Source organism: Coturnix japonica, chromosome 12, assembly GCF_001577835.2.
Source record: "Coturnix japonica isolate 7356 chromosome 12, Coturnix japonica 2.1, whole genome shotgun sequence".
NCBI lineage: Eukaryota > Metazoa > Chordata > Aves > Galliformes > Phasianidae > Coturnix > Coturnix japonica.
In genome coordinates, this window is record NC_029527.1 from 7,247,120 (window position 1) to 7,269,100 (window position 21,981).

The 21,981-nt window shown below is 42.6% G+C and overlaps 1 protein-coding gene and 1 long non-coding RNA gene across 11 annotated transcripts in view; one reads left to right on the forward strand and one right to left on the reverse strand.

Moving 5' to 3' along the window:
* Window positions 1-21,981, forward strand: part of MGLL (monoglyceride lipase) — an 84,888-nt gene that overhangs the window by 38,996 nt on the left and 23,911 nt on the right. For all 4 annotated transcript variants that reach the window (XM_015875232.2, XM_032447285.1, XM_015875235.2 and 1 more), the window contains one exon: window positions 11,924-12,030. In XM_015875232.2, the coding sequence (XP_015730718.1) occupies window positions 11,924-12,030 (107 nt within the window). The remainder of the gene's footprint in view (window positions 1-11,923; window positions 12,031-21,981) is intronic.
* The window catches only part of LOC107319895, a 44,358-nt gene that overhangs the window by 5,342 nt on the left and 17,035 nt on the right, over window positions 1-21,981 (reverse strand). For 5 of the 7 annotated variants that reach the window (XR_004308821.1, XR_004308822.1, XR_001557984.2 and 2 more), the window contains one exon: window positions 583-1,606. This is a non-coding gene — a long non-coding RNA (uncharacterized LOC107319895). Of the gene's footprint in view, window positions 1-311; window positions 1,607-21,981 lie in introns of all 7 variants that reach the window. The other 2 variants (XR_001557985.2, XR_004308818.1) reach the window with 2 other exon arrangements.

Consider the following 21,981-nt stretch of genomic DNA (forward strand, 5'->3'; position numbering starts at 1 on the left):
AGAATAAGACAAAAACAAAGAACAAATATGGCTGTAAACATCCCTTTTTGTTTATTACACTCTTAGGATCAATTTCTAAGCCCAAGCATGCAAATTCTATGCAAGACAGTGCAACTTTATGGCTGTTGGAGCAAGCTGACCTTTTAGGATTTCCCTGTTATGATTCTCAGGTTTCAATAAATTTTCATCCTGAGACAACAGCAAAAGATGCAAAGTCAGTTTTGGTTCTTCATGTGCCACTAATCTGACAAACAAGTCATCAACCAGGTCATCAGACTTGTTACGTGCTGAAAGCAATGCAATCAACAAACCTGACAAACTCCTTGACTGCGTCAGGATTTCAGATGCAATAACTCTTTCTTCCAGTAGTACAAGGCACATACAGGTTTGAACAAAACAATGAAAGCACCTGCACACTGTTCCCTGCCTCTGTTGCTTCAGAAGTCTTGGACACCCCTGGGACATTCATCCTAGGGATTAGACAGATCAGTACAGTGGGAAAGACATTACAACAAATGCGCAATGACAAAAGGACTGGCACAACAGTGAGGCACCATAAAAGAAGGGAAGAAGACTGCTCACCTGCATCAGAAGATTCTCAGTTCAGAGGAGGAAGCTTCACTAATGACGAATCTCCAAGGAAGAAACCCTTCCCCACTGGCAGTCAGCCCTTAAATGGGGTCTAAGAGAGGTGCAGCCAGGCTTCACTCCTTCTGGTCCCACAGATAAACTGCCTTCACCTGTGCTCCCAGGACTGACTGGGTCCTTTCCCCAGGTGCTCAATCAATGGTTCAGGCTGTGATTCAGCAGTTACCATACACTGGGGCAGATCTTTTAGATCACTGTGAATACATCTACAAGAGTTGGCTGGCACAGTTGAATTGGCTAGAAGGCAGTGTGTTTTCTAGATCCATGTTGCAGAGGAGTTGGCCTGGATTTCCTTGTGAGTTCCCCTGAAGCTGCTGTGAGTTTTTGTGCTTTTCAGAGCCAGTGAGACCATCTGATCTCTTTGTTCTTGTAGGGAAATTACATTGTTCTAAGAGCTGTCCCTGCAGACACATTTGGCTGAGCTGCTTCCCTAGGTCCAGGCATCCCATTGTCCGAATGTGCTTCCACTTGAATGGGAGCAATCAGTGTTTAACGACTTTCCACTTCTGCATGTCCAAGAGATGTGACACAACGTTGACAGCAAATGGCTGATACTCCTTACCTTAAACTTTATCTAAGGAAAGGCTATTGCATCCTGCCCATGAGAATCCGTAAGATCCCTTGCCTTGTCACACCCCAGAATTATACCCTTAACTTAATTATAGCCTTATACATCTCTGCTCCTACTCTACCAGTACCAATACTATGACACTCTACCAGTATGACTTATTATCCAACAGGGAGGAAAGTAGCAGTGCCAGATTAAAGTTTCTGATATAATTAAGACCTTGAGTAATACTTCACGAGTGCTTCCATTGGAATGAGACTCCCTTTCTATGTGACAGACACTTGCTCTCCAGCCAGGATCCATCTTCATTTCTGTCTGGTAGGCGATCACTTGATGAAAGAGCTTCTGAATCCATGCTAACAAAGTGATGGCAAAGGCAGATTGCTAGACCTAAAAAATAAAGTGGAAAAAAGAAGTTAAGGAGGAGCAGAGAATAGGCAAAAAACACAGTTAAGACTGTGCACAATGACCAAAGATATAAATAACTGGGCCTTTGTTTTCTCTGTGCTTTTGTTTCCCCAATCTAAAATTTGGTATAATGATCCAAGTGAGAGATGTAAGTGGGGTGACAGCAGTGAGATCTGGAGTCCCTAGAAGAAAGTTGCCAGAGAAAGTAAATTATTCCTTGAGGATTTGTGGTTGAAGAGTGCTTGATGTTGAAGCTACTAAGTGATCATTAGTTGTTCTTGCTTTTCAGCTATAAGTCAATTGTCTCAGCAGCAATCTACTAAAAGAACGGAGAGAAAAAAGAAGAAACAAAAGTATTGACGGACGACCTAGAGTCAGTCATTCAATGGAAATAATGAAGTAATCTTTTGATCCAGTATCATGTATAGATGGGCAAGCAGAAAATATACAGATGACTATAGAATTAATAGATGAGAAAGATTACTGATTTTTCAGCCATCTGTCCTATGGTAAAAAAAAAAAACAAACACACACAACACTAGCTCTGTATATTTCCTTTCCACCAAGGTTAAAAACTGTGGTGTGATGGAAAAAAAAACAAAACACCTTACATCTTTGTCTCCTTTAAGAGCAGAAAGTAGTGTTTGGTTTGCTCCAGGTTTCATCAGGTTTACCAGCTGGAACGATAGATTTCCTATATTATTTTCCAACACATTTTTTACTTTTATTATTCAAAATTATCTCAGTGAGATTTCAAATTCTCTTGTCAAAATTCAGAAATCTTCAGTGCCTTAATTTACTGGGCTAAAGAAGTGAGAAGTGACTGAGGAGGCACTAAGTAATTAAATTGCTCTGGAGATAACATCTAGCTGACCTAATGGCTATGGTGTTTCTTTTTTCCTTTCTTTTTCTTTTTCTTTTTTTTTTTAAGTCTCATGTGAGAGCTTGCCTACAATATTTGAAGTAATAAAAACTGTATTCTGAGCAGCATTCATAATTTCATTTTATTAAAAGGATATTCAGGGGTCAGCCTTCAGCCATTATCTGGCCCTCTCTAAATGGTTTTAAGTGAGGAAAACCACACAGCTAAAACCAGGTTGTCCTGAAAATACATAGATTGCCTTTCTGAAGTGATTAGCTGCCCGCAGGTTCTTTAGCACAGAAAGCTTTTTACAATTTGGCTCCCTCTTTCCAGGTTCACTATGGCCCTGTGCACGCAGCGCAAGAATGGGGCTCAGAGAACCCATGGAGGTTCAGGTTGGATATTAGGAAAAATTTATTCTCCAAAAGAGTGGTGAGGAACAGGCTGCACAGGGAACAGTGGAGTCACCATCCCTGGAGGTGCTCAGGAACCATGGAGATGTGACACTGAAGGATGTGAGTTAGTGTGCATAGTGGGGGTGGGATGACAGTTGGACATGGTGATCTTAGTGGTCTTTCCAACCTTAATGATTCTATGATTTTGGTTCTGCTGTCAACCCAGTGACTGCTGTAGGGTTGAGTTTTGCCTCATACTGTGTGTCCATCCCATGCCAGTGGCATGCTGTGTTGCCATGGGCAAGCCTTTCACCTCTTGTACTCGGTTTACGTGTCAGGGGTAGGGAGGATCAGTCCTTGCCAGGGGCAGGGCAGTGGGTGAGAAGTCTCTGGATCATCTCTTTGTTTGATGGCTGTGTGACAATCATAGCTGCACCCCCTGAAAAGCACATTGGGTTTTATGAATGAGAAGTGTTGTACAAAAACCAGCTGTTGTTATTATTGATGCTATTTATTTACTGGTCACACTTCTTCCACAGCTATGGGATGGAAGAAAATCAATCAGCAGATTCACTTTGTTTATATTCAATTACACTTTCAGTGTTTGGGGAATGTTAATTTGCTAAACACAGCTCCTTCCCCTAAAGCCCCTAGTTTTTCATAGGCATTGCATGATGCCAAGGGCTCTGACCACCAGGGCTCTGCTTGGTGCATGTATTTTCCTGCCGCTTTAGGAGAGGCAATCCCATCACTCAACACCCCAAAAGTAACATCCAGATTTCTTTGCATTTTGCCTCTTGATCCCACAACTGGTGACTTGTAAGTGATCAGAAGAGAGGCTCAGGAGGACAGGTAAAGCATCATTCTCTCCCTCATCAACTCTGACTCTTTCTTTGCCAACAGTCCAGAGGAGCAGGAGCCAGCCTAGCAGTGGCAGGGTTAATAACTGTAGTTTTGACAATATTTGCTCTTGGTATTGTCAAAGCTTTTTAGAGATGGTCCCAAATATGTGGTGCTTCTCAGTTTCTGGTGAAGCTGTCCACAGAAAACACAGCGTTCCCGCAGCAGAATAACAGCTTGTGGTTTAAATAAGTGTTGTTATTTCTGCTTTACTGTAGGTGTACATGTATGTTTTGGTTCAGTGACTGCCAGATACTGTAAATGAGTATTGATTTCCTTTTCTATTTCAAGCTTTTCTAAAGAAAAGGCATCCCACATGCCTTTAGCTTTCTTTGCCTCTACTTAAAGTGATTACTTCTTTATTTCATTGTAATTACTCATCCTTATTTTAACAGTTGCACTCCAAGTCGCCCAGGTCTCCATTCAATTTCTGCTGTTTAAAGCTGTTACATCTGACCATTTTTGAGAGCAAACCAACAAGACAGTGTTCAGAACTCGTGGCAAGAAGTTCCTTATTTATGTTGGTGTGGCAGCTCTCACTGCCATGGGTGACGCTGCCCTGGGATTGGAAATGAAAGAGTTTCAGGTAGTGGCCCTCTGCAGCTGAGTTCTCTGGACAAACGTGCTCACTCAGTGTCACCATGAAATAACACAGACCTGGCTTTAGCGATGGAGGCAGAAGTCTCTGTCCATTTGTTAACTTATAAATCATTGCACCTCAGCTGTGTTTCAGATTTACGTTGGTTAGAGGCATGGATAAATATGCCAGCCTTTAAAGCATATGTTCCAGCAGTCACTGCCTCAGCAAGATGATGGTATGTCACGTTTAGCTGTTTACGTTCAACTTTCCTACCTCGAGTCTGTGGCAAACGTGGAATACAAAATTAATAGGAACAGGCTCAAAGCCTTGGCAAGTGCTTTGCTTGTGACATTACTGATTTCCCTGAGGAATAGTTCCTGATATTGATTTTGACAGAGTCTGCAAAGCCTCTCTCTGCAAAGGTTCTCCTTATAGCCAGGCAGGGCTGGAGTGCAGCTCTGGGATGTGCCGAGAGGATAATTCATTAGAAATTAATGTGCTTAATCTCAAAGTATGCTAAAATATACATAACTACTTTATGATTAAGATATCAATCTTTGAGTTTCTGTCTCTACGGTTTTGGCCTAATTCCACACCGGCTTTTGGAAAGTCATGCAGGAAATGATTGGTTCTTTGGAGACGCACATTATCTGTGAAATCTGAACTGGACTTTTATAAGTTAGTTTGTGAAAGATAACCAATTAAGATTCCCACTAACGCAGAGAACCGCAGACAAAACTGGATCCAAAAGGTAAAAGTGAGGAAGGGCAATTTCCTCTGCGCAGGAAGTAATCAAGAACTCCTGAGCATATTATGGTGGAACTGTCTGGTACAAACCATGCTATCAGGTCTGAGCATTTCAGGGAACTGAAGTTTTCTGTTTGGCTTTAGACCACTGCTACACATGGGAATTGTACAGTCAGGGCTTTATTAAAAAGTAATAATAGCATACTGTCTCAGGACAAGTACAGTGTCATCGCCTTTCTTGCTCCTTATTCACAGATCTCTTCCAAGCCAGTGGAAGATTTACCCCAGTAATTCCACCATGGCTGATTAAAGTAGTTCGTGTCTTTTTGGATGCAAGAAACAGCTTGGAAACAATCTGATCATTTGTGCCACATGTGCACTGCTCTGTTTCTTCCCTGCACAGGTGCTAGGGTAATTACCTGAATTCTTCCCTTTCTGACTGTTTCAATGTCACATCATCAGTTGTCTGTATCATCCATTCCCTGAAATAACAGCGGGAGACTGGAGATGGTTCAATCAAAAACAAGTCACAGGCCTCTTTGGAAACAGAAGGCATAATTCTTCTGTCAGGGATTGCCATGCTCTGTAGAAAGGCAGTAGCAAGAGGAAAGAGCAGCTCCAGAGCAGAATGTTCATCTGTCCTGCACATTGGGAGCATTGGGTCCGCAGTGGTCCACCAGGGAAAACTGCATCTCTGATATCAAAGTGGGAGAGTGTCCTGATAACCCGAGGATCTCTTCAGTTTTATCCAAAAAAAGGGTGAGAAAATCCTGCCTATGAATTTCAAATTACACATCATTCATTTCAGTTCTGGTCTCAGCCTTGTGTCCCCTAAAGAACTACTTTCAAAGCTTCCTCAAAACAAAATACAGCTGGTCTCAAATGCTGACTTTCAGGGACTTGTCTGGAGCTAAGCAGTTGCAAATGATTCCTCCCATCCCACCTTCTCTGAAGTTTCCTTCGTCTCTTTTCCCTGTATTAGACCACTCATGAGTTATTTGTGGTGAGGGCTTGCTCTTCAAAGAGCTACAATAAATCAGCATAAGCTGTTTCTCCACATTGTTTTGTGCTGGCTCCAGCCAGTTCCTGTTGAGCTGTTTGTTTTGAAATATATCTGTACTACCCAGTTTTGTTTCTGCTCTGTTGATTTATGGTGCCTACGCTTTCTGGTGTTATTGAATAACCCACCCATGGTACTCCTCCAGGAGGTCATGGCAGCTCTCAGATCTGACTCTATGCTGATGAGAAATCACTCTGATTTTTAAATGCATTGTGAAAACAGGCTCACAAGCATGTGCATGAACAGCTACTGAAGGCAAAAGCATTGCTCATGGAAGCAAGCACAGATGTTAAGGCTGAACCCTAAGTTTCCATCACATTAGACAGTAGGATGCTGCCCAAACTAAGAGCAACCCCTCTGGGCAGGCTTGAATGGGAAATTCCAAGCTTGAGGAAATGGAGAAGTAGAAAAGTTATGAAGCAGGATTTGCTGGAGGAGTTTCTTTTAAAATTGTCAGTTTAAAGATGTGGACCATAGTGCAGCGCTTTGGTGCAGCCTCTGCTCAGAGGCTTTTCACAGGCTGAACTACTACAGCCTTGAACAACTACTAGTCTCATTCTGTCTGGAAAAGGTGAGTTCCTCCAAATTCAGAGCCCTGCGGGGTATCTGTGCTGGTCACAGCTTTTGAAGGCCTCAAGGGAGTGAGGCTCCACTGATGCTACAAGGTCAGAGCTGTTAAGAGAAGGTCAATGTAGATTTGACTCCAGATTAGCATTTTTCCCTCAGTTGGGAAAATTGAACTGCTGGTCTGAGGTAACGTCATTAAACTCCAGTGATAGCTGGAAAAGCACGTGACTACCCAGGTTATGGACCTATGTAGTAAAGCTGAGCATAAATGGGCTAACAGAGCAAAGGCTGTGAATGGGTTTCCCCAAAAAGCCGAGCAACAGAGCAAGCAAAGTGCTTGAACTTAATAAACTGCCTCTCTGAAACATGGGCTGGAATTCAGAGCAAAGTCATCACTTCTTGTGCCCTCAGAGGGACATAACTCTGTTTCCTGGAGACAGAAGGACGGCACAAAAGGACACACCTGACTCCACCATCAATTTTCCTGTCTATCTGGAGTCACCAGCCTGAATGCTGGGCTAGCTGATTTGGTCACATGCATATACAGCATGAGAGAAACACCCATAAATTTTTATCATCCCTGCCCAAGGCCAAGTTCTGCCAGGGTCACTTAGAGCCATAGATCTCCTCTGCAAAAAAAAAAAAAGTGCAAAAGCTGACTCAAATAGCAGATACAGAGACATCCCTCTTCCAAACTTCAAGTTCACACCCAACACAAGAGGGTCCAGAGCAACATCAGCAATGTCTTTTAAGTGAACAAAGCATTTCATTCTTCATTACGTGTGCTTGGAAATGATTATCTGGAAATTTCTGAGAAACAGGTAATCTTTAATGGTAGAAAATTGGAATAGTGCTTAAATCTTGACAAAGTTACCATCTGCTGAATGCATAATCTTATCATAGGCAAAGATAGCTAATCTTTAGAATCAGCGAGGACTCTTAGCTAACACAAGAATGCATACCTGTAATTGATTTTCCATGACGATATCCTGTGGAAGCAAAATAGATACATGACATAATAAGTTTAAAGAGTTTGTGATCAACTATCCAGACCCTTCTCCAAAAGTGCCACCAGTGAAGCATCTTTCATACAAAAGTGTTTGTTGTTTGCAGTGTTTCTAGGAGTCAGGCTGATGTCAGCTGATAAATCAGCTGCAACAACACAGCCAAACCTAATAATCAATTCGGTAAGCCAGTTGTTTTCTGGCAGCCTCAACCAACCCAGAGCTTTCCTGTTGGTTAGTTTTTAAACATCACTTTAGGAATTTGGTGTCGAGTACTCGAAGCTGCAAAAATCAGATGTTCTTCGTTAGAGTTGATCTGGTTCTGGCAAAAGAATCATATCAGATGAATGCATAGTTGCCTTCCATAGAATAACATGGTATTATTTAAGTTGCCAGAGTCTGATTCAGGAAATCACTTCCGCATGTGATTAAATCACTTCTAACACAGAACAGCATTTATAAATCCTTTTATTTTTTAACTTTAATCTTGTACTTTGTAAGTCCTACTGACTTTCATGAGTCAAAGGGAGTTTCCTGAAGTTAAGCAAATACTTAAATATTGTTCTGAAGAGGGATGCTTTCAAATAGGGTGGAAAATATTGGATTTTTTATGTATGCAGTCATAGGAATCTTGTCTTCAGCTCTTCGGTCTACTCCCAATGTTCTGAGATATTCTCTGGCAATAAAATATCATGTGGAGGCCTCATGGAAGTGCTTCAGCCGGCAGAGGACAGGATGTGAAGATCATACCACCCTGCTCACAGCCTGATCCACGTGCACGGGGACACCTGGGCATGTTGCTGGCTCTGCAAGTTGCAGCTGTAGCACAGGAGGGGCTGATTCAGCCATGGGAGAACAGCCCAGTGGAGATGTGGGAGCAGGGGCTGATCACTGGCATGCACCATTACCTCCTAATGGCAGATAATGGTAAAAACTAATGTTATCCTGCTGTTTGCTGTGCTAAGTAACCACATCTGTTTGCCAAGCTGTGCAGTACCAGAAGGCAGAAACCTCTTGTGGGGAGGGAAAGACGAGGAGAAGGCAATGGGAAGGGCAAGGACATGTGAAAACTGTTGCTTTTGCAAACAGCAATCAATAGCTGCTTTCCTTTAACAGCCCTAATCACTATTGCACTGGTGAGGTGAGAGTTGCTGCACCTGTGCCCCAGTTCACACCTTGGTGTTGTGTGTGATACACCTGAGGAGTGTGGGGAAATGTGTGATCACGTGCATCTGAGGTGCTGTCTTGAGCAGAAGCCAAAATAGCACTTTGGCATCATTTCGAGATGTTCAGCAGTTATTGTTCCACCAGCTCAAGCCAGCTGAAGCATCCAAAGATGTGTCAGATCGATCTGCCTGTGGTTATAAACTAGAACTCGTGGGTTCAGGCATGGGTCAGTCTTCACAAGAAAGCTTCTCAGGCTATGAGCCGTGCCTCCTACCTGAGATTTATATGTTTGCAAAGATTTCATCACTGAAATTGCAAGAGCTGGAGGTGAAGAAATTTCTCCCCAGGATGGATTTGGTGCATGGCCAATATGCAAACCTGGCTTAAACAACGCTGCCATTGAGGCGCTGCAGTCACACAAAACCTTAAAGGGTTTCTGTATTAATTTTAAACAATTCACAGAAGCCCCTCCATTCAAAGCAATCTCAGATATTCGGTAACGTGTTTCTTCCTTTCCAGCCATTGCGATTTGAGAGCAGGGATGTCTGCAAAAATGTTTGCATACAGTGAAGCACTGCCATCACTCAAAGCAGTCACTCACTGTACTTGCACGCCAGTTTGCCAGGGAAAATATGTGCACCGTGTATTTGTTACACTGCCTTCAGGTGCTCATTGCCAAATCTAAACTTGTTCTTGGAAAATGGAAGATGAGGGGAAAGAGCCAAATCCTTCAGTCCTGGCTCGGATGAAGCTCAGACTAACTTCAGGTTTTCAAGGCGTTGTATCTGAAGCATGGCTCCTGTGCACAGAGACCCTGAAGATCGAGCTGCTTCTGTTTGGACATAGCAATTGAAAGATTTCACTCCTTGTTTGTCACACCTTATGGTCATAGGATAGAACAAAACTTAGTGCCTGAGCCGTCTTGACAGCTGCTGCCATTAGGGCTCTTATGGCACAAACAGTCCCAGGGATTTTGTTCAGTATTTTGCTCATGACAGTTGTCATACTGGCAATAGAGGTTGCAGGAACACCTTGCTGCTCTGCAGCACGAAGCTTTTTCTTTTCTCGCTGGCTTCACAGAAGATGAGGGGGCTGAGATCTAGCAGGTTGCTGTCAGGCAGAGTCACGGTGCTGTGGCAGTGTGAATGAAAGCAAAATTAGGGCTTTGCTGTCAGGCGGATGAAATATCAGCAAGCATTTCCCAGCAAAGATCTCTTCAGCAGCTTCCCATTAGTTTTCATTCACTTGATGTATTTCAGTGCTTACATTCAAATCATATTTCTCTGAGAAAGGAAGGGCTGTGTGCAATCAGGCGAGCTGTGCCTTAATCTCTGTGCAGAGTCAGCAGGAAAAAGGTTGGTGCTACAGAGAGTAACAGAGAGCTTAAGTGAAACACTGCAGAGAGGAACTGCTAGGAGCTGGGGAGCAGGAGAGATGCACACAGAGCCTCACTGACTGCGTTGCCCATCAGTGTGAGGGGTACACATGGATCTTTCCTTGTATTTCCTTGGTTTCTCCATCAGAGACTGATAATCACAGCATTGCCTGGAGTCTCTGCTGAGCTGGGAGAGGTGGGACATGCAAAGCAGTAATTACCACCAGCCATTCTGAAACCTTCAGTTAAACTTTCTTTAATTTGTAAATGTTACGTGGCCTAACCTTAGCCTTGCTGATCAGTGTTAGACAGATACCAGAGCATCTTTGCATTGCTGTGTTTGAAGTCCCTCTGTTAAATCCTTGTGGTTTCAGTGTGTGCTCTTTCAAGCTGTCTAGCATGAGGAAATACTTTGAAGTGGGTGCTAATCAAAGAGCTAAAGCAGGATTTTCTACATCATTCACATTTTTTTTTAAAGTATATTAAGATCAAAGCAGTTTACTGCAGTGAGTACACTGAAAATGTATTCACAACCTCAATCAAAGTAGAGGAAATCACTAGCTGTAAACTGCTGCATTATTTTGTGTTATCTGTTCATTTAATGTACTGAAAATCTCAAACCTGTAGCCTCCTGACTGTTTTGTGTTGCTGATGTTCCAATGACAGATGGTATTTGTAAAGGAAAAAGTCATGTTTATGCTACTAAAGCTGGATTTTGAAAAGTCACCTGTTGAATTCAACAAAACTTACATAATCTCGTTTTTACTTCCACTGCATTTCGAGTGTAGTTCTGCACAGATTTTGCCCAATAAAAAGACTGGCAAAGTTCATATTACTTTAGTCACTCTCACAGTGAAAATAAAGCATCATACCAGCAACTGTAATATTTGAAGATAAATATTTCTATAAGGTTGTTTGAAAAGAAAGGTCTATTAGACTGTCTTTTTTCATGGTTCCTCTCTGTAGCTGTACAGTGGCTTTGTAAAAGTCCCTTCAGTTCCCAAGGGAAGCCACTGTTTGGGGACAGAACGTGCAATAATAAAATTAACAGAACTGTTGCCAGAAGATAAAATTCCGAACTCAAAGCGATGTTCTGAACTCTGAGATTTGTTGTTTAGCTGAAATTTCATCTATAACAGTGTCTTGTAGCATTTGACAATGTTGCAAGGTGAAGAGTTAAGAGCCATTTGTATTTGAAACCACCAAGATATACCAACTCCATGAAACTCAAGGGCAATGCTTCCACTGTAGGAGCAACATGAAAGCCTCAAAGCCAAGGTGTAATGAAAGCCTCAAAGGTGGGTGTAATTACCCACCCCAAGGGCTGATGCTGATGCCCATCTGCATTTTGAACTTGTAAGCAGGTCCTGGTTGCAAACAAATAACAAAGCCTGTCCCACGTGCAGCTGAGTTGCTTTTGTCTGCCCTGCTACCAGCTGGTGAAGATCAAGTCGATGGTAGGTTAGGATGGCAATCTGTTTTCCCGTGTTAAAACTCCCATCAGCCCTTATTTAACTCGCCTTATATTTGCTGATAGCTGAAATGCTGTTGCTAAATTGAATGTGCTGTTTTTGCTTGCGGCTCTGAAGCCTTTGTGCGTTGATTGCCGAGTTAATGATTTATACCTTAATGCTCCATTTAGGGCCCTCGTGTTTATCGCTCATGGCGCTGGGGAACACTGCGGCCGTTATGATGACTTGGCCCAGAGGCTGACAGAACTTAACTTGTTTGTATTTGCCCATGACCATGGTGAGTAGCCTAAAACAGTACTTGATTTACAGCAGCTCAGGACTTTACTGAGGCAAATGCCATTAAAGCTACTCAGCAGTGAGAGAAAAGTCAATAAAATACACATCAGCATAAATGAGAAAGGGAGTATTTGAAGCGTTGTAATAATCTGCATACTGAATCTATAAGATGGCAACCCTGTTTCTCTGGGTTTTCTCAGTCTTACCATTAATGTTACTGCTGATGCTGGTTTAACCTCTCTGTTAAGGGCTATTTCTCTCTCAACTATCTCTTGGGGGATGAGGAAGAAACTGGAAAGTGTACTACCATGCAATGAAAGGTTCTCCCTAGCTCTCCGCAAATACAAGATTGCTGAACTTGAGCTTGAAGATCCTGAAAGCTGTAGAAAGGAGAACACATGAGATATTGCACCATTTAATCTGAGAGAGAAAAGGCAATGTCTCATCAAATTCCAGTACTCACAGCTTCACCTTGTTTTAGCTTTCATTTTTCCTTTTCACTCACAGCACTGCACTTGGTGTGCAGAATTCCCTCTGACAAAAAGAAGTATCCAGTCCTGAATATATAAACTACTGTCTGTGGTTTCACAGGCAGCGGATCACATGTCACACAGAGCTGACTTCTCAGAGACAGTTGACCTGTGCAAAAGCATCTCTGCTGACCACAGGAGTCTGTTTCTCATTAAATGGGCACAAATGTTGTAAGTGTGGTCTCATTCACGTCGATATACTTCCTTCTGATTCAGACATCAGCTAGTGGGAGCGTGCAGCCATCCCTGCAGAAAAGCTCCCCATTCCTCTTTTGCTATCTTTATAGCACAAAGTTCATGAGAAAGGCAGTGGCATGGACTATGTGCTGTTCACCCTGAAGCTGCTCTTACTAGACCACAGTGTATACAAAAAGTGACTGAATGAGGCACAAGCACTTAATTCAGATGCCAGAGCCCAGCACCCCAGGACTGTGGTTGCTCATTATGCATGCTGAGTAGGGCTTCGTTCCTTATTCCCCGAACACTCAGTAACAGTTTTGAGAAGTAAAGTAGAAATAGCAATATTTGAAGCAAAAAGTGATAGAGCATTGTATTTATTGCATGGGTTTGGTACAGAGAATGACTCTTCTGTAGGCGAGAAGGGGCTCTGGGGTGAAGGATCCTGTCAGGCATTTATTGTGCTGCATAAAGAGACAGATATTTGCTCTCTTTTTCCTTGACTTTTTTTTTTTTTTTTTTTTTTTTACTAGAGAAGCATAGGTATGTTGTGTTTTTCTTCCTACAGACAGAATTGCTGGATTGATCAGTTCACTTAACATACTCTGATTGCTCGGGCTGCTTAAGAGCTTCATTCTCTCTGTCAGACCTACAGTATTCATTGTCAACTTAGTTTGATTTTCATCATTACAAGAGGGAGAGGGCAAAGAGGAACCTGAAAGCAGAACACTGAAAATGCAATTTTACTACACAAAGACCTCATTTAAAAGAGACTGGATTCACTAAGCTACAGAGACAATTAATGTATTTTAGGCTCTGTAAAATAATATTTCCACCTAAAGAGGTGAGTGGTGAGGACAGAGCTTGTCTGGAGTCATACAGTTACAGCCTGAGCTGAAGGACAGGGACCGGGCTCTGAGCACCTGTTGGAGCTGTAGGTGTCCCTGTTCAATGCTGTGTAGTTGGATGGGCTAACCTTTAAGGGTCCCTTCCAACTCCAACGATTCTATGACACGCACCTCCATTGCCAAATCTGCCCAGAGCAAATGGAGGATTATAACTTTCCTCCACCATTTTCCCCTTCCCAAATCACGTCGCTGATGTGTTTCCTTGTTGTGTCCCATCCTTTGGATATCTTTGGATAATATTAGTTATTCAATTGCATTAGCAAAATAATTGCTTCCCCTTCATAATTTTTTATGGTAACTCTTAAGGGCTTGGTGTAGATTTTTTGACCTGGATGTTTATTCTTGTTCTGGAATACTCATGGATACATTTCCCAATTCAGGCATGATATTATTCATGAAGTTCCACAGCATGGCTAGCATGATTTCCCAAATGAGTTGGGAAGTTGCTATGGCTGTAGTACGTGTGACTTGACTGATTTATACGGTGTCTATCCTTCAGTCAAAAGAAGGAAAAATAATTTCCATTTATACTGCTGATTCTGTAAAAGCTTATGCATGGGCTGTAAATCTCGCTGAAGGCTGCTCTGCACCACTGGTTCTGGTTATGCAAGGCTGCAGCAAAACGGCTGGCATATCACAGGGTAAGAGTGCTCATCTGAATTTGTGTCTTCCTATTGGCACCAGAGAAGTGGTACTGGCTTGGTTCTCTTAGTGTCTCAGAGTATGTTATTCATACATTTGCTCTTTCAGATATTTCACAGTAACCTCAAGACAGCTGTATCTCATAGCTACTTATTAGAAACTTCCTGCAATAGAGGTGAAAATGTATTTCTAGAAGACCTCTTAGGTCTCCTTTACACCTAATGCTGTCAAATTGCTTTGTTTAATATCAGCCTCATGGAAGAGAAAAATGCTATTTCATTGTAATGCAGTGTTTCATTCTGTGGTCTCTTGTGTTTTAATAGGCAGGTAATGGTTTTCCATGGTTTCTGAGTGTAGCTGGAGTGCAGCTCCATGAGTTAAGGTTGCTGAGATGACCCTGCTGTGTATTTCTGCCAGGCTCAGCTTTGTTGAAATGAAATTTCACATTTCTGTTTCCTTCCTATATTACTGTTTATTATGTCTACATTCTGATGACAGACAAAGAGACAGACGAATATATTAGGTTATTGGCAATCAATTTAGGGAAGCCCTCTTAGAAGGAATACCCGTGGGAGAGTCATCTAACTGGAGTGATATGGTAATTCTTCACGGAGCTGCAGACAGATTGCAGCTCCTTTAGTTATATTATCTGTATGGTAAAGCAGAAAGCCAAGGAAAATATGAGAATAAAAGATAGAGAATGTGGCTTTGTTTCCCCTGTCCAAGCATTTTCAGTTGGTAAAGCACATGATGTTCCAGCTATCCTCATCTCACTTCTTGAAATATCTCATTTGCTGGGATCTTATTTGTGTGGTTGCATTACATGGCCTGAGACCAGAACAACCACAGTTTCACCTTGAAAAGAACATGTCAGCTAATCGCGGTTACAAGATACCAAGATCCAAGGCCCACAGAAATACATTCACTTAGCTCTTATTCTTTTAACAGTGATGGCACAGGACATCTTTTTCACTCAGAATTGCTGGAACTATGGGTAATAAGTAATGGTCTTCTGGTATGCAAATGAAGGAAGTGAATTACTTAGCCCTAACCAGGTAGCAGATCTTAGCCTTTAGATTTGCTTGAGGATGGTACTTTGCAATGTTGGTGAGCACCACAGATGGGCTAAGAGGTCCCTCTCAGACACCTACTGCTGCTGGTGCTCCCCATTAATTTCCTCATTGCTTTCTCTATTTAAGTGTGTATTTTTAAAAAGCAGAAAATAGCTGGAGGCTTTGAAATGCTTCAAATATTAGTTATTGTGGTTTTATTTCCAAGTGATTGCTGTGTTGTTCTTGCAACCGTTAAAAGACCATTTTGTTGATGAGAACAGAAGGCTTTTATTTATTCATAGCGCTGGGAAGAATTGGGCTGAAGAGAAAGGTTAAAAAGGACTGAGCAAAGACAAACTGGGTGGGGGGAAATGACTAAGAAGGATGTCAGTGCTAATAAGAGCATTAATAAAAATGAGGATACTGCAGTGAGAAGGAACCGCTCATGGACACCAGAATGAGGGAGTGTTCCTAGAGAGCAGCGCTGTGGGCCTGGAAGTATCAGCATTTACAGGAGTACAAAATGCTGTACTGGATTGTTGTGTTCCCTTTTGGGCATATTCGGAATCTACATATTTATTCATCTAGCAGTGGCAACTGCAGGGCAGAAGGAGACCCAGCAGCCAGGGTGAGTTCTCCTCTCTTCCTGTGCGTTTCCTCTGCATGAAGCCCAACTCTTCTCAAATCCTCTTCACAAAAGCTCTCTTTCAATATTTTTGCTAGTGGTTCCAAACAGAAGATTCCTAACCTAGAAGGAAACTTTTCAGAGCTCTGGATTAAATTCTGCAAGTACGTTCCCTGGGGAGAAATTAGCCCGTTTTTCTTCAGATTATCTCTACTTGTCCATCTTTCAGTATTTTATGACCATTTATTTGGATTGGAGAGAGAGCTGCTAAGTGGTGATTAATGTGTCCTGCTGTGATACAAGTATATGGGCATAAATCTTTGTGTATGTAGCTTCAGAAACTGCCAGACGGAGAGCCTGTGACAGAACAAAAGTAACGGGGATATAAGGGAACACTTAAATGACTCTTTGACCCTTGATCTATGTCAAGTGTCATATGGACCCACAAGTCCCTGCTGGAACTCATCCATTCTCCCCTTTTAACCCAGGGGATGATTGAGCCATAAACATGCTGCTACATGAAAAGCAGAGATGGCACCTCAGGGGATACAGCAGGGAAGAATCACACTGGTCTTCCCCATCACTCAGCTTTTCTCTTCCTAGCATCCCCTTTATGTTATTAGGAGCCTGTAGAGGACAGCTGTATGGCTGGGCTGGCAGAGCACAGCCAGTGCTGTTTTATCCCTGTTTTGACTCCAGATTTGGTACAGTTCCCAGCCATTCTAACTCTCCCTGGCCTTTGCTTCTCCAGATGTTGAACAAAGGTAGCAGTCAGTCTTATCTGCCCTCCAGGGCAGCAGTGAAGAATGCTCAGCATGCGCAGGGCATGCAGGAGGTAAAACCACAGGGTGCAGTTACAAGGTGAGAGTTCAAATACTGCAGAACATTGTGTAATTCTGTAGGCGGTGAGAAAACTGTAGGATTCCGGAGCAAAGTCCTCCTATAAAACAAACGGCTAACAAGTAAACTTCCTCCTGCCATCTACCTCTGCTGACAGGTGACTGCTGGTCTTGTAACAGTGACAGTTTGCTAAGGAAAAGAGGCCTGAACCTCTTGGAAAATATGGGCCAAATGATTCGTGTTGCTTAAAGGTCTAACTTTCTCTGTGTTCTTGAATGCACTCTTTCTATTGGGTGATGTATTTCCTCTTGCTGTCTCTCAGTCTGCTGCATGGGATTCTGTTGATAACAGTGAGCATGTATCTCAGAAGAAAAAGTGCAGATGCTCTATCCCCACTGCCCCTGTATGCACATCACTACACAATCATGTTGGACTGCAGTAAGGATTGTGAAAGACTAGATATCGTTTCCTCTGTTTCCCCACTTACTCTTCTGCTTGCAACCACTCAGCCATTTCCTCATTATTGTAGACCCACCCTGTACCAAAGATTATTGAGTAAACAAGCACATGTCATGTAGGCAGGCAGGATCCTTGGCTTGGTTCCTGGCTAAATTGAGCTGCTCTTGCTGCAGCCAAGGTAAGCAGGCGCCTGGAGCCTGGTCAGGGCCAGGACACCCTGTCCTCAGCCCTGTCCCATCCAGCTTTGAGCACTATAAGGTGATGAGAAGGAGGCCATATACAGCCAGCTCTTCTGGCCTTGCAAAAAGTCCACAATACGAGGGAATCCCTTTTGGGGCACACTGAGATCTAAGGAGCTGATTTTTTACTCTGAAAGAAACAGGCCGTGCGATCCGCCCTAGTTCTCCTAATTATTCACTGCTTACTAATGAGCAGGGGGAGAAATGTCAGTAGGTCATTCCATGAGATAGTACATCTTCTCAGCAGCTGCTTCTTGAACAAAGCCTCGCTGTTGGCCTTCACACAAGGAGGCGTGAGGCTGTAACAACGGGCCCTAGTGAGAGGGGAAACAACGAGAGAGGGAACAGAATGCTCTCTTTTTAACACAACAACTCTGAGCGTGGAGCTGGAGGCATTGGCCACCTTCCAGACCATGCTCCTCAACCTGTCACTGTTAACTGTTAACAGACAGGCTGCATGACAAAGATGTGTCATTCATTCAGGAAAGTTAAAAGGTTTCCTTCGTCTGTAAAGGTTAGGACCTTCTAGTTTGCCTTCTACGGTTCTGCCTCTCAGATGAGAAATACTCTCCGTGGTAAAGAGGAGTGGGCTGTTAAATTTGTGTGGAGTGCAGATGATGCTGCGACTAAATGAGAGGAATTTTGGACAAGGGGTCTTGATGTTCAGGAGTGACATCCTTTATTGAGATAAATGGCGAGCAACCTGATTGACCTGAAGATGTCCCTGTTCGTTGCAAAGCGGGTTGGACTAGATGGCCTCTAACGGTCTTTTCCAACTTAAACAACTCTATGATTCTATGAAATAGCCTTGACTTAATGAGCTCATTTCGTTTTTCAGACTGTTGTGTTGCTTCTGTGGTCTCAAAGACCCGTGTAATTGTCATCTATACTCGGTCTTTATGGATATAAATCAGGGATCTCCATGACAGAAGGCAGGCTCAGATGTGTATCATGTCACTATGCTTCCTATTAGCGAAGGAAAGTTGACAACCTCTTGTAATGTTTTCAGCAGCTTACTTGCCCTCCCATAATCCACTTTGCAAGCTGTAGGAGTATGTCTGCATGCAAGATGGTTGAGGGTAGAAGGACGAGGACCAGATGTTTATTAAAGAGCTTAGGCTGGGAGAACAGATCATTTAATGTTACTAGATATGTTTGCTTTCTGGAGCTGTTGGACAGACATCAAACTTGCTTCAGACTTTGTTCCAGGGATCATTTCCTTTACTAACTTCCACAGCAAAACATTAGTTCATATCAGCAAGGACATTGGCCTCGAGTAGCTATCTGCAAGAATATGTACCCTTCAGAGGAAAAAAAGTAAAAAGATGTTGCATATATCACCAGTGGAACGTTTTAATTAGTGATGTGGATAATGGGATAGAAAGCACTTTCAGGAAGTTTACAGGGATACCAAATTGTAGAAAGCAAGTGTATGATAGAAGGCTGCTATTCACAGGGGCCTTGACAGGCTGAAGAAATGAACTGGCATGAAATGGGCTTTCAACAAAGGCACTTGTGAGGTCCAGCATCTGGGGCAGAACAACCCTGTGCAGCAGGAAAGGTTGGGCAATGAATGAATAGAAAGCAGCTTTGCGGAAAAAGACCCGGAGATCTTTGCAGACAAGTTGAACATGGGTCAACAGTGTGACCCTGTGGTGAAGAAGGCCACCACATACTGGGCTGCACTAGAAAAACTACAGCCAACTGAAGAGGAGTGATTATTCCCTTCCATTGAGCATTTGTGAGACCACATCTGAAGCACTGGGTTCAAATTGCTCTGCAGTACAAGGAAAACATTGACATACCAGAGCAAGGCCAGAGGAAGGCTGTCAAAACAATTAGAATTAGAATACTGGAGAACAAGATGTTCAAGGAGAGGCTGATAAAACTGGATTTATGTAGCTTTAGAAGAGAAGGCTATCAGGAGATTCTGCTGCTGTCTACAAGTACCCAGTGCAGGAGCACAAAGGAACAGACTCTTCTTGGATGTTCATGGTGATAGGATAAAGGAAATGACACGTCACAGCTTGAGAAATTCCAATTAGACAAAAGAAAAAATGTTTTCACTGTGTGGGCAGACAAAAGCTAAAGGAGGACCCTGAGAAGTAAAGCAATCTGTAGCCTTGGAGATTTTTGAAGATTAAATGGACAGGGCCCTCTACAACCTGATTTAATGGGTTTCAGTAGGACCTTGAACTAGAAAACCTCCACATATCCCTTCCAACCTCAATACATCTATGACTTTATGAACATCCTAAAAACATCCTAACTGCAAGCATTTGGGATGTTTCTTCCAAAATTTAAATGCAGGAGGTTTTGAAATGAGGGAATAAATGGTCCCTTTAAAAGCACGGTTCAGTGGTGCGCGTAGTTAGGAGCAGCTTTATCTTCAATGCTTTTTGGTGCCTTTGCACAATGAGAAAAAGGAAGCATGAGTTTATTTTCACCTTTACAGGGATGTTGTTTTTTTACTTTCCATAGCAACAGCATTTCATTAACGTGACTAGCTTTGCTATTGTTTGTCAGTGGTATCTAATTTGGAGGAGGTTGTTTCAGAAGCTAATTAGTGATGATTCGTCACCTATAAATGTGTCTTATCCAGATGTGTAGTTTGAAGTACATTGTACATTGAAGTACAAATGGCTGCTCTAAGTTATTGAACAGCATTGGAAAAATGAAGAAGAAAAGATGTTCTGTGTATGGAAGTCTTGTTGGACTAAAACATAACATAATTTCCTTCAATCCCTATTTAGATAGCAGGGCCCGAAGGAACACAGTGTATCTCGGGTTGGTGTCTAGTTCAATGCTAACCTCTAGGAACAGGATTGTTAAGGGGTATAGTATTCAAAGAAAGCTCTTATTTGCACTGAAAAAATAGGGCAAAGGACAGGCGGCTTTACAGAGAACAGCAAAACATACAAGCAGCCAATAAATGGTTGTTAGCCATTTCAGCTTAATTTTTCATGCACTTTGTACCCTATTTACATTGCAAACAACTGAATGAAATTGCTCTTGCTGAGCTGAACGGCTGCTGTACTGGGGGAACTTCTCAATGAAGAATGCACAACTTTTAAAACAGTCAAAGAAAGAATTGCCCTTCAGATCACATAAGCAACGATCTGTAGCCACAGGAAGTCTCAATTAAGCCACATGCTTTTCTGTGCTTTGATCAGAAACATGGCTGTCTCATTCCGTTTGTCACCAAACTACTGCTCTAACAGTTTTCCTGGGCCTGCTCCAGGCAAATTAATTGCCCTGTATTTGTCAGTGTACTGTATGATGTTATTAGCTGGAACAGGGTCTGAACCAATAACAGGTGAGGAATGAGAAGCCACAGCCACCACTGACTTCAGGTGACATCCCATAATGGTCCATGCTCTCAAAGAGCTGAGGCAAGAGATACTTGCCCAAGTGCACAGAAACAGCTGGTACACTGCTTTGCATACTGTGCAGTTCTGATATGCAGTGTTTGCTGGTTTACTTGCTCATTCTTAGGGTGTGGTGTGTTGTTATGAAGCTCATGTGCCTGATTAAAATGGGTGGATTTTCTCCATAAATAACTAAACCTGTTGATTTTCCAGAGAGTATTTGTGGATGTTACAGACTCTGAACCCTTCTAAGCCACTGCTCCCACAGGTCCCAGCATGAGCAGACATTTCTCTTTCTTAAAATAAAGAGACAAAGACTTCTTTAAAATTCCAACTGTTCTCCATCAGTGGCTGCAAACAAGACGTTGAATGCTGAAGCAACAACAGCCCAGAAGCAAAACAGGCAAAGAAGGAAAGGAAAATTCATCTTTTTTTTTTATTCACATCTTCAGATTCTTCCCCTGTTAATTAGTCGGGGTGGTGTAGAGAAAGATGTCTTGTCACCCTGCCTGGTGTTTTCAGTTACTCGTGTTCCTCCTATTGCGCATTCATTTTGAATGTGAAACAGAAAAGGCATTTCTTTGTTTATTAAAACATGCTCTTATTAGGAGCACAGACAGGAGGACATTCCCCGGGTCATGGAGTGTTTTGTTCCTGCAAATAGCATCCACCAGTTTTTTTTCACAAATGACCCAAGCTCAGCTTTTAACCAAGTTTGGTTGGTAGCAAACACTGCTCCAGCTGAGCACGCTGCTCCAGGCCCGTGCACCTCTGACCCTCAGTAATGCTCTCCTCACCTCTTGTCTCAGTATCTTGTCGTGGGATTTAAGGTTGGCTTTGCTATGTTAGTAGGAAGTTAATAAGTCTTGGGCTGTTATTTTAGGGAAGAAAAGATGGTTTTAGCTGCTAAGGAGGTGTATGGGGAACTCTGAGAAACATGGCTGGTGATTAGGGAAAATGATTTCAGAATTTTAACAAATTAATCATCAAAACTGAAAGCCTCTGGCAGTGTGATCCTCTTTGTTTCTTAGTCCATTAGTAAGCAGAGCAGAACATCTGGTCAGCCTCTGTTAGTTTTCCAACCCAGATGAGATTTTCCAGCACAACGATAA